The sequence below is a fragment of the Sciurus vulgaris genome (genome assembly GCF_902686455.1).
Source record: "Sciurus vulgaris genome assembly, chromosome: 11".
Taxonomy (NCBI): domain Eukaryota; kingdom Metazoa; phylum Chordata; class Mammalia; order Rodentia; family Sciuridae; genus Sciurus; species Sciurus vulgaris.
The window spans coordinates 112141906-112154845 of record NC_136472.1 but is presented as its reverse complement, the minus strand read 5'-3'; the positions used below and the strand labels follow the sequence as shown (position 1 = coordinate 112154845).

Below are 12940 nucleotides of genomic sequence, written 5' to 3'. Positions count from 1 at the left end.
GGGGCTGGGGTTGTGGCTCAGTGGTAGAGAGCTTGCCTATCATGTGTGGGTTCAATTCTCAGCATCACATGTAAGTAAATGAATAAAATAAGTCTATCAATATCTTTAAAAAATTTAGAAAAGTATTTAAAAATATATTAAAAGTAAAAGCAGTCCTTGAATGGAATAATAGTGGGAATGTGTCAAGAACCAAAGTTTATAATTAATTCATAATCAAATTCCTTATATCTGAAGTCTAATAAAAATTTTAAATTTGGGGAAAAAAAGAAGAAAAGAGAAAAGCAGGCGCCCACAGGATGAAGTCTGAGGTTCTTGTTTTATCGTTTAAAGCTACACTTCATTTGGCTGGATGCTTCTGTGCATTCATATAGAAAATTCTTATCACCTATCTGTGCAAGCCCTGTGTCATACCCAGGGCAGTCTCTTTATGGTCCTTTGAACTTAGCAAGCTAGTTCTAAGTGTCCTTCCCTTGCTCATGAAGCTGTGACCCTCACCTCCATTCAGAATTTCCTTTCCACGTCTCCCCCCCACCCCCCTCCAGATCCTGGCCACTCAGCTAAGTTCTGGTCTCCTTTTTGAGTTGGGCGCCAAAATTCTCTTATGCCTTTGGTTCTTCATAGGAACTAACACATGACTCCACACATGAGAAGTGTTCTATAAACTCAAGTTCAATAAATAAGTGAAGGGAAATAAGGACATTTTTTAGAGATCTGTAAAAGAGACATTGAGAGTAGGAAATTCTAGTAAATAAAAAATGAAAAATATAAACAAAAGCAGCTTCAGAGCCAAAATAATTTGAACACAACTACTGAATGGAAATGTGATTTTCTGCGCTCAAGGTAACATATCAAACTTAGTTTCTAAAGCTTTTCTTTACTTGCTGCTTTGGTATTCTAAGGTCAGACAGTAAGACTTCCTCATTCTTTTTACTTGTTACTTTAACTTTAGTTATGAGAATTTTCTAAGTTGGATGAGCCTTCATTTTTTTCAGTTGTCTAGGTAGACAAATCACATTTCCATTCAGTAGTTGTGTTCAAACTTCAATTTATAATAATACGCACATGTAAAAGCGAAGGTGGACCAGTTCCTATAGCGTTAGTACATTAAAGAGAGAATTGGGATACCTCAGGCTTGTTAACTGGAGGAAGAAGTTGCCTTCATTTTGGCAAAATCTATCATAGTGAGGAGAGAATGGCAAATTTTGCTTAAATAAAAAGACTTAAAGTTAGAAGTAAGAACAATACTTGGAGTGATTATAGAAGACCTCTTCACAGGTTTGCAAGGCTAGAAGATTTTGTTTGGTATGTAATAAGAAATAAGAGCAAGTCATCAGGATTTTTTGTTGTTGTTGACCCTTACTGAAGTCTTGAATCTGGTCATTGGGACTAGCCAGTTAAGCCAGCTATTTGATCATAACGTGCTGGGAAAGCAGGTGCTTCTCCAAATGTGAACCTCTTTAATTGTCAGGCCCAATATACATCATTCATTCTTGTGCATTAATTTTTCACCCAATAGCAGTCTTAGTCGCTGAAGTTCATTTCCTTTGATATTGTTTTCTTTGTAAAGATTTCCTGTTTGGTAGATACATAGACCAGCTCATAGTATTAAGTTTGTGCCTTGCCTTCCCTAGCAGAGTAAATGTATGAAAAGGCTATTAATTATAGATAGAGCATTCCTGGTTCAGAATGAGAAATCTGTATATTTTAAGCTGCTTATTTGGAAAAATGTAAAGATAACTGGGTTAAAGTCATTGCTTAAACTGATGCATTTGCCATTCAAACAAAAACTCCATAATTCTCTCTTCTGGACTTTTCTATCCAGTCACACCAATGTCAGAATCTATCCTCATGCCTCCACTTGCACTGTGGAGAAGGCCAGTCTTTTTTTTTTTAATTAAGGGTAGTCTTTCTACATTATTCTCAAAGACATTTACTTTGCTGAATAATATTTGCTGGGATTTTTTAGCAGACTCTCTGTACTCTTAAGAAAAATCTTGATAGCCTTTAGTGTGTAGACTTCAAGTTACAAATTAAAGTTGTGATGTTTTATAAACTTTTGGTTAGTTAATAGAGCTTTAAATGCAGTTTTATTCATGGTCAACATTTGTTAAATACCATGTTTATGGGTTTTTTTTTTTTTTTGGAGATGGGGTATTGCTGGGTTGCTCAAGCTAGACCCAAACTCAAGATACTCCTGTCTCAGCCACCTGAGTAGCTGGGATTATAGTTGTGCACTCCTGCACCCTAATATCATGTTGGGTACTGTGAAACAATCAGAGACAAAGAGATCTTAAGGAACTAGAGAGAAAGAAAGATCTCTATAAGAGGAATAGGTTGTTTATACAAAACCAGAATACATTTTCCATATGTGAAAATAATTAAAATAAAGGGGAAAGACAGTAACAAGGGAGTACAGAGAAAGTAGGGGATGTTTCTTATAGGGGATTCTGGAAGACTTCACAGAAGAGACATTTATATTCATTGATGAACAAGAATATTGAATTCCTTCATAACAATTCTAATTATGATTCTAAGCCATAATGATTAATCATGGTCTAACCTCCAAACCTCTTGTGATCAGTGAGATAATTTTAGAACCTTGTGATGTATGGCTAGGAGGTAGAGACTGTAGTAGCTGGCTAGCCACCATTGTCAGTAGAAGAGGACACTAGAACCAAGAGTGGGAGAGAGGCTGACCCAGTGATTTTTATTGCAGTTAAAGTTTGTGACCTTCTTTTGAGTTTCTGCTATGTTTTAGAAACATTGTATGTCTGGGCACACATTTGTAATCCCAGTGACTCAGGAGGCTGAGGCAGGAGAATCACAAGTTCAAGGCCAGCATCAGCAACTCAGCAAGCTCCTAAATAATTTAGCAAGACTCTGTCTCCAAAATACATCACTGATGTAGCTCAGTGATAAAGCCTCCCTGGGTTCAGTCCCTTATACCAAAAAAAACCCAAAACAAAACAAAAAACAAAAACCCACCAGTGTGTGAAGACAAGGATAAGTAAAACTATAGCCCCTCTATTCACTAAATAGTGGAAGGTATAAATACATAATACAGCTGAGAATAATGTTAGGCACAGTGGTAATAGGAATGCAAAGGTGTAAACAAAGGTCTCTGCAGCACCGAGGAGGAAGCCATCCGCATAGTATTGTCTGCTACAAATCAGTTAATGCTTCATACAGGAAATAACATTTGACTGGACCTTGGAAATGAGAGATATCTTAAAGGTGGAAAAGAAAGGAAAAGGCATGGCACAGAAAGGAAAATGCTAAGAAAGGCATGTATACATAGGACGTAAATGGTGTAGTAATGCTGGAATGGCCAGGGATAAGTTGGAAAGGTAGGAAGGGGCTGGACTGGGAAGGACCTTGAATTACAAAGCTGAGAGATGAAGACTATTCTGCAAGCAGAAGGAGCCACCAAAGGTTTTTGAGCAAGTCTGATTTGTATAATAGTCTCTGTGCTGTGAATGGTTGGCTTCATGGGAAAGGAAACAACTTCGTGTAGTAAGCCCGGCATCAGATTAGGCCCCAGGTGAGATTATCAAGTATGATGGTGGGAATGGAAAGAGCAGGGAGGAGATGGGTCCAAGACATACTTCTTCTCGTGCAGAAGCAGAAAGAATGGTATTACCAGCTCAAAATGGGAAATGAAAGGGAGAAAGGAATTAAAGGTGTTTCTAGCATTCCTAGTAACGGAGATGGTGATGCCATTAATGAGGCCTTACTGGAGGAGCATCACTGGAAGAGCAGGCTTGATTTTGGAAAATCGTGGGTCTGCAGTGTTTCTTTCCAAGCAGGAATTCGAAGTTTATGGCAGGAACTGAAGACCGGTACCAGGACCAGAAATATAAATTTGGGGAATTTTTCTCAAACAAATGATAATGGAAGCTGTGGGAGCAGAAGAGTTAACAAGATACAGAGCAAGGAAAGGCAGTCAAGGGGCTGGGGAGATAGCTCAGTTGGTAGAGTGCTTGCCTTGTAAGCACAAGGCCCTGGGTTGGATCCCCAGCGCCCAAATAATATATAGCAACCGAGAAAGGCAGTCAAAACCAGCAAATGCTTACGGAGACTGTAGAAGGAAGGACAGCAAGCAGCGAAAGGAAGCAGAGTTGTCAACAGAAGGGTAGAGCTAGGACAGGGAGCAAAGAGATCCAGGTACTAGGTGGATGCCTATCTATCCTTTGGGGTTGCTGCAGTGGCAGGGAGCGTGGTAAGCCTGGGGCAGGAGGCAGTTCCTGTTGGAAGTGAGGGTGAGGGAGTTCTAGCCTGTTATAAGGGTTGTTCATAAATAAAACTGTATGTCAGTGACTCTGTCCTTTGGCCTGACATCCTTGCTCATTTTCTCATTATTCCTCCCAAAGATTCAACCCCTCCTACCTCCCATCTACTCTTTAAAATAGTAAGGAGGGAAAGAGGGGGGAGGTACTGAAACACAAAAGAATTGAAGTTAAAATGTAAGTGTTCTTGGTTCACTTTATAAGTAAGTTACATATCCCCCCCCAACCACCGTTCTGAGACTGAAACCAGGGGCGCTTTACACCTGAGCTACAGCCCCCAGCACTCTCCCACTTTTTTAAAATTTTGAGGCAGGGTCTGGCTAAGTTGCTGAGGCTGACCTTGAGCTTGTGATCTCCTGCCTCAGCCTGCTGAATCTCTGTAATTCACAGGTGTGTACCACCATGCCCAACATATTCATTGATTCAGCCTCCTTAACGATGATAACGTCACTGTGCAATTTTTAAATGGTCATAAGTTGTGTTACGTTTGTCATAAGAAAAAAATAATATGAAATGTATGGTCCAACTGAGAAGGCTTCCATGATTTTGATTTCGAAGAAGCTTAAACATTCAATATCATTTTTATTCTCAAAGGTGTAAGTACCACCCACCTCACTCTGCCTAGGTTTATGAAGGGATCTGTGTTGTTCTTGTTGACATTAATCAATCATGTTTACTTTAGTTAACCAGATACCTTTTGCATTCCAGCTCATCTGTATTTCTATTTCACTGTTTTAAGTTCAAGTGGTTGTTTACATAATTTCTAAAGGTTCCCTTTTTGCATTTGATATTCAAACTTAATGATTTGGGGCCTTTGAACTGATGACAAGAGACTAGTCTTGCTGGATTGTGATGACATGAGTCCATTTGCCTTTCTAGATTTCGGCTTCAGTAACCTCTTCACTCCTGGGCAGCTGCTGAAGACCTGGTGTGGCAGTCCTCCCTATGCTGCACCAGAACTCTTTGAAGGAAAGGAGTATGATGGGCCCAAAGTGGACATCTGGGTAAGTAGCTGCCTTCTCTTCCACCCCATCCACCCCATCACTGGGTGGCACTCTCCTCCTTCTGGAGGACATATAATTCTGCATGTGAATGAAGAGCAAGATCACTGTTCCACCATCTGCAAAAGATCCCCGGGGCTCCGTGTGGGTGGGCACCCTTGTCAAGAACAGAGATTCTTTCTGTTATTGCTTCGCCTTATCCCTAGAGAATAAGCACTGAGAAAAGTTTGGGATGTTACCCCGAATTCGTATCTAGAGGCAGAGAATAATGTTGACTATGCTGAAGATGGTTGGTCTTGACAGTGCCCCTTATTATCTGTCATAAAAACAGAAAAAGTTTGTTGCATAATCTTGTGTATGACTCACCATACTCTTAGCACACGTACCATAATGACCTCTTTTATTTCCTCTGATGCAATTAATCGTACACACTGTCTGTTTGGGATGCAGAGTCTTGGAGTCGTCCTCTATGTGCTGGTGTGCGGTGCCCTGCCATTCGATGGCAGCACACTGCAGAATCTGCGGGCCCGGGTGCTGAGTGGAAAGTTCCGCATCCCATTTTTTATGTCCACAGGTAAGGGAGCTGCCAGTACACAGCTGTGATGGGATTCATGGAAGGTCAGACATGCAAAATTATTCCACGAATCTAGAGATAGAATGTAAATGTCCCATTTAACAACCTTTCTTAGCTCGTTTGCTGTCCTATTGCCTCCAAGAAGTAAGGTTTGGTAGGAACAGAGCATACCTTCATTGGCATCAGATATCCCTTCCTGTGTTTGAATCTGAGCTCTACACATTACTAGGTTTGTTCGAGCTTTAGCTTCCTCATCTACAAATTGGCTGAGATTTTTGGGAGGGGTATTACTATAAGGATTATATGAGATAATGTATATAAAGAATCAGTAGGCAATACAGTAAATACAACTGTCTCACCTCTGTCCTCCCACCCGACTCCCTTTTCATTATAATGCAGGGCTTCCATTTGTTAGGGCCCCATTGAAATGTGATTTTAAATGCTAAAGAAAAGCATGCTTGTATTTTAATCTTCTACTACTTCGTTTCCTACTTTTATAATACTCATCTTCCAGACGCTCATAAAAAATGTTTTTTAAATGAGTGGGTAGTAGGGTAAGTAGCTCTTGGAAAAATTTAACATTGGAAACAGATCCCAGATAGAATCTAGTTTTTTTCTCCATCTATATGCATATAAGAGAATATTTTAGAGACAATATAGAAAGTAGTGTACTTTGCTTAATCATCTCTTTTCATTTTAAGGAAGAACATATGTCCCCTGAGTTGGCAGCAAAGCATAAGCACATGGGATTTGCATTTTAGAATAAGTAGGTGAAACATGAACTAGATTTAACTTTAAGTTGCCTTGGAATGGATGACTTAGTAGTATATTAGAGAATGAAAAATTCTGTGAGAAAAATGAAATAGAGGAATGTGGGATGGTGGGTGGGAGGTCATTTGAAAAGGTATGGTGGGGAAAAGTAAATACTGAAAGAGGTAACAACTAGGCTATGCAGTCTTCAGAAGAGTGTCCCTGGCCGGGAATTTGTAGGTGTACCGGCCCCAATGGAGGGAACATGCCTGAGTATTGGGTAACAAGAGGGAGGCCTATGTGCTCTGAGGAAAGGGTGACAGCCAAGGAGGCACAAGAGACCAGAGAGGTAGGATAGAGCTAAATTTTACCATCTGGTTAATTGACGTAAAGACTTTGCTTTTCTTTCTGAGTGAAATGCAAACTATTGGAGGATTTTGATAGAGGAAAATGTAATCTGACCTGTTTTTTTTTTCCTCCGTTTATTATGAAATTTTTCAGACATACAAAAAAGTTGAAATAGTTTTATAGTGACTTTTATTTTATTTATTTACCTATTTATTCTGCAGTGGCTGGGGATTGGAACCCAGGGCTTTGTACACACTAGGCAAATGCTGAACCAATAGCTACATCTCGGCCTTTAGCATGACTTTAAAATATTATTGCTGTGGTTGGCTATATTGCCAGTAGGTCAAAAGTCTGATGGCTGAAGGAAGGAGACCAGTTAGAAGGAAACTTAAAATAATCCAGATGACAGCTTTTGGTGGCTAGTTCCCAAACTGGGGTATAACATGCAAAGATGGGAACATGTGGTTACCATTATATTATAATGTGATGCAATAATACCATACACTATTATAGTTTCATACAGAGTTTCAGGCACTGTTTTAGGACATATCAAGTTTGATGTGCCCATTTGACATCTAAATTGAGATTTTGCATAGCAGTTTAAGTTTGGGAGAGAGTTCTAGACTAGTACATTTGAGAATCATCAATGTATAGATGATATTTAATGCTATCAGGTGAGATCACTTTTTTAGGCAGTAGTTATAGAGAAGGGAAGGGTCCAAGGACTAATTTCTGTATCATATCAATGTGTAGAGATTAGAAAGGTGAAGATGGTTCATAAGAGTGGCTAGTGAGGAAAGCCAGGGTCTGCTTGTCTTAAAAAAACAAGTGAAGAAAATGGAGGAGGGACTGAGGAGCCGTGGGGTACAGCGCTGCCGAGTCAGGCGAGAGGACTGGAGACGAATGTTGGATTTAGACGTGTGGGGATTATTGAACTTGAAGTAGTTTCGGTGGAGCAGTAGGAACAAAAGGCTAAGTCATGTGGATACAACGGAAGAGGGTAGAAGGAAAATGGAGAAAGGAAGTAGTCACATATCTCTCCAGTTTTAATATAAAAGGAAGCCGAGAGGTGTTCCAAGAGATTGCTCTGGCAGTGTCACCAGTGATCTTGTCATTCTCACTGCCTAGCTGCAGTTCATTTTACTGCCTTCCCAGCAGTATTTAGTGCTTCACCATTCCTTACCTTTTAAAATGGATTTTATATTTTAGAGAGTTATGGGTTCACAGCAAGACTGAAACAGAAGGTATGGAGTTTCCGTATACCCTTCCTTCCCCACCTCCCACAGGCTTCCCCTTAAGTCAACATCCTCTAGCACTGTGGTACCTTTGTTACAACTGATGGACCTGCTTTGATGCAGAATGATCATCCAACGTCCATAGTGTACATTAGGGTTCATTGCATGTGGCATGTGCTGTGGGTTTGACAAATGCATAATGACATGTTCCACCAGTATAGTATCATACAGAGTAAATTTTGCTGCCCTAAAAATCCTCTGTTCTTTGCCTATGCATCTCCCAATCCTGTCACCGTCACTTATCTTTTACTGTCTCTTCTCCAGAATGCCACATATTTGGAAACATACGGTATATAGCATTTTCAGATTGGCTTCTTTCACTTAGTAATGTGCACATTAGTTCATCCACGTCTTTTATGGCTACATAGCTCATTTCTTTTTAGTGCCGAATGTCTAGGTGAACCACAGTTTATCCTGTCACCTACTAATGGAGGTCTTGGTTGCATCCTAGTTTTGATAATTAGGAATGAATTTGCTGTAACATTCTTGTGCAGGTTTTTGTGTGGACATAAATTTTCAACTCATTTGGGTAAATACCAATGAGCATGGTTATGGGGCCATATGGTAAGAGTATGTTAGTTTTGTAATAATCTGGACAAACTGTCTTCCAAAGTAGCTATACCATTTTTCAGAGCATGAGAGTTTCCTGTTGCTTCATACCCTCACCAGCTTTGGTGATGTTAGCATTTTGGATTCTGTTCACTCTGAGAGGCATATTGATATCTCATTGTTTTGTTTTGATTTTAATTTTTGTTTGTTTTGTTTAGCCTTGCACATGCCAGGCAATCGTCCTACACCACGCCTCCCATCCCCTTTTTTATATTTTGAGACAGAGTCTTGCTGAGTTGCCCAGGCTAGCCTTGATCTTGGTATCCTCTTGCCTCAGTCTCCCAAGTTGACTCTTACTTGCCATCTGCACTTCTTTGGTAAGGTGTCTCTTCAGACCTTTTGCCTACTTTTTTTTTTTTTTTTTTTTTTTTTTAATAAATCTTGCTGTGTTGTCCATGTTGGCCTCAAATTTGGGACTCAAGCAATCTTCCTGCCTCAGTCTTCTGTGTAACTGGGATTGCCCACTTTTTATTTGGGACTTTTGCTTCATTTTAAAGTCACTCTTTACCTTCTGAAACACTTTTTTCTCATTTCTTCCAAGATACCACATCCTCCAGTTGTGAGGTTCTTGACAAACATTGCAGAAATGAATCTAAGGATGGGTTAGCTCTTAAGACCCAGAGATTTATTTCAGAAAGCAAAGAACACACATTCAAGGGAGAATGTGGACCATCTCAAGAATGAGAGATGCTTTGGGGGTTCTCAGGCTCTTCTTTTAAAGGAAACTTAGTGAGAGGTGGTCATGGTGTCTGCTGGTCACAGGAAGTCTGGTGATCTGGTCCTTCTCAGGATCCTTAGGTTGATGTGGTCTCCACTATCTGATCAGTAAATAGCATTGGAACATACCCCAAATTATAGGTTTCTTAAAACAGTATCTCTTTTTGTTTAATTTATTTATATCATAGGCTAATTAATAGTGCACAAAATAATTTTCCTAAGTGAGTGAATTTATGGTAACTCTAAGATTTATAAATTCCTAGTAATTGGGAGTGACAGGCCTGGGAGAAGAACTAACATGGGGAGTGATGACAGGACTGGGAGGAGAGGTATGTGGAATGAGAGCATAAAGCTTTTAAGTTACATTTTCATTGTCTTTCCTTTGTCTCCTTTTTAACTTATCTTTTTTTTTTTTTTTTTTCTGTACTTCCTTAGTACACTCTCTCTTGCCTAAATTAAACAATAGTCAGCTATATGGATTTCTGGCTCTAGTCTTGTCCCTTTCTAATTCTTTCTCTACATTGCCGCATGATTAATCTTTCAAAATGCAAATATAAAAAACAAAACATGCCACACACACACAATCCGATCATACCATTTTCCAGCTTAAAACGTTTCGCTGTTTTACCACTGCCCTAAGGTTTTCTCCTTTATATGTCTAAAACACTGACATTCAAACATTTTTACAATGGCTATAATAAAAATGCACCTTATACAGGGACCTAGAACATAGTGCATACAAATGAACAAAAGTATTTTTAAAAAGCAAAGTTACTATTACTGTATGCAGTACACTCTATTTTCCATTAAAAATGCTGATTACAACTCATAAACTGATCTTACGACTGCTGCTTGAAAAAAAAGTGGCATAAAAATACCTTTATATGCTGGCTCCTACCTTTCTCTTCAACATCACTCCCATCAACAACCAGTCATCCTAATTTTCTTCTAGTTCTCTCAATGTCATGTTTTCTGGAGCAGCTTCTTCTGCCCCAGATACTTTTTTCTTCCCCAATTCCATTTTGCCCATTCCTGTATTATAGAATCTAGAAAAAATTATGTGGAATAGAAGTAAGAACCAAGATATTTTCTACTAATTCTTCAGGTCCCTGAATTTATCTTGCCATGATACTTATCATACTTATATTATAATTCCTTTGCTGTTTGTCTTCCCCACCAGACTTTAGAATAAGTACAGACAAAGCATCTTTTTCACAGTTGTCTATAATTCAGCATAGTATCTGGCATGTAGTTAAATTTAGTAAATCTCTGTCAGAATCCAGCCCCAACTTCTCCCCAGTGACTTTCATTTACATTTAGAATAAACTTCTGAAAGTCATTATTGTTTTAACCTACAGGGCACAACTGTGATTGACACCCCCTCCTTGATCTCATTTCTCTGCTCTGCGCCTCTCTTTTCTTTCTTTCAGGATTGATTGAACCAGGGGTGCTCTACCACTAAGCTCCATTCCCCAGCCCTTTTTATTTTCTATTTTAAGAGAGGGTCTCGCTAGCTTGCCCAGGAAGGCCCTGAATTTTTGATACTCCTGAGTACCTGGGGTTACAGGTGTGCACTGCTGCCCCCAGCTTGATCTCATTTCTGTTACTCTTCATCTATGTTCTGAATGCCACTCACAGAGGCATCCCTTGCTATTTCTCAGCATTGCAAGCACACACATTCCTGTTCGCTCAAAATGTTTATTGTCCCCTCAGAGGGGCCTTTCCTTACCACCCCATCATTTTCTCTATATAACTTTGCTTTTTCTTCATAGCACTTAATGAACCTAACATAGATTTTCTCTCCCCACCTCTGACTTCTGTTATGACTTGACTGTACTAAGCTTTGGTATTTTGTTCACTGCTGTGTTCTCAGGGTTTAGGATAGTGACTGGGTTCTAGTAGGCCTCTAAATATTTATTAAACGAATGAATTAATGCATAGGTTTGGTTAAAATGTGTGACTACAAAAGTCCCTTCAGAGGGGACACTCTTATTCAAATATAAGATAATAGTAGTAGGAGAAATTTATTTCTTTACGATTTGAGAGTTTATCAAATATTTTCTTATACTTGATCTAATTTGAGCACAAAACCTGTACTCTTGAATTGTAATAAGCATATATTATTTTATCATTTTGCTGATAAAGTTTGGGAACTGAAGTTTAAGAAGTAAGTTTGACTTCCCTAAGTCCACATAGGTAATAAGTAACTTAGGTCATTACTCAAATTCAGTGTTTGTTCTGCTCCACCACACTATTGCAAAAAAGGGCAAGATAAATAAACCACTTCCTCTGCTTTTCCAATGTCCACAGTATTTCCTGTGAGCAGCTTGAATCTCCTCTACTCTCCACCCCCTACCCCTCAGATCATGGCAAAATATTCTTGCTCAAGCCTTAGCAGAGGTGGCTTCAGAGAGCGTATCCTGAAAATAGCTAGCCATGCTGTCAACCACACTGTCTATTAGTGCTTAGACATAAACCATATTACATTAAGTACTTAGAAAGAACTATATTTATAATAGAAGTTAGCATGGAAGCTTAAAGACTCAGAGAAAGCCAGCCTGATTATCCTAAATGTAGTCAGTCTTTTAACCCAGCAATAATTCCCTAACTAGGAACAAAAGTTTTTGAAAGATTAAGTACAGAAAATAACCCCGGTCTCGGAAATGAGTTGACATTTTATATTACTCTATTACCAGTATATCTCTCCTGCCCTCAGAACATATATGTGCTTGGAGTTGCCTCGTATCATAGGCTTGAATCCTAGGACCCATCAGAAGATACTGTCAAAAGGAGAGGAGAAAAGGAATTCCTAAGGTTATTCATTCTTTTCTTAACTAAGATACCCTTCCAATACCATGAGGTGTCAAGTTTATGTGAAGGAAGGCCCAGAGACTGCTGAGTCCTCTTTCCTGTTAACAGCTACTGTTTCTGGGCACAGTTGTACCTTGCTAGACCTAAGAGTTAGTTCTTCCGGTGAGGTAAGAGCTGTCAGGAGTGTTGTCACTGTTCTCAGATTATGTGTTGAGGGAAGTCCTTAAGAACAAGATCCTTTCTTTTCTCAGGTTGTTATCATAGACTTGAGCTGAGTTTGTCCATTGTTTCTGCTATAAAAGTTCTAGAAACTCCAGCAGAGCTGATATAGTTTTCTAAATTATCACTTGAGAGACAGGGAGGAAAGACCCTATCATCTAGCTGCTTCTATCCAAGTTGAATTCCAGGGTATCCAATTATGTGGGAGATATGCTCTACAATGGGTACAGTTAATTCAAGAATTCTAAGCTTCTCTTTATTGTCAGCAATGTGTGGAATGAAGTATCTTCACAATTAGTAGACGTTTTTATGCCTGGTTCCATTTGTTTG

At 39.3% G+C, this 12940-nt stretch overlaps 1 protein-coding gene across 6 annotated transcripts in view; it reads left to right on the top strand.

Moving 5' to 3' along the window:
• SIK3 (SIK family kinase 3) overlaps positions 1-12940 on the top strand; it is a 243932-nt gene that overhangs the window by 189667 nt on the left and 41325 nt on the right. For all 6 annotated transcript variants that reach the window (XM_079105415.1, XM_079105416.1, XM_079105413.1 and 3 more), the window contains exons 5-6: positions 5166-5290; positions 5738-5861. In XM_079105415.1, the coding sequence (XP_078961541.1) occupies positions 5166-5290; positions 5738-5861 (249 nt within the window). The remainder of the gene's footprint in view (positions 1-5165; positions 5291-5737; positions 5862-12940) is intronic.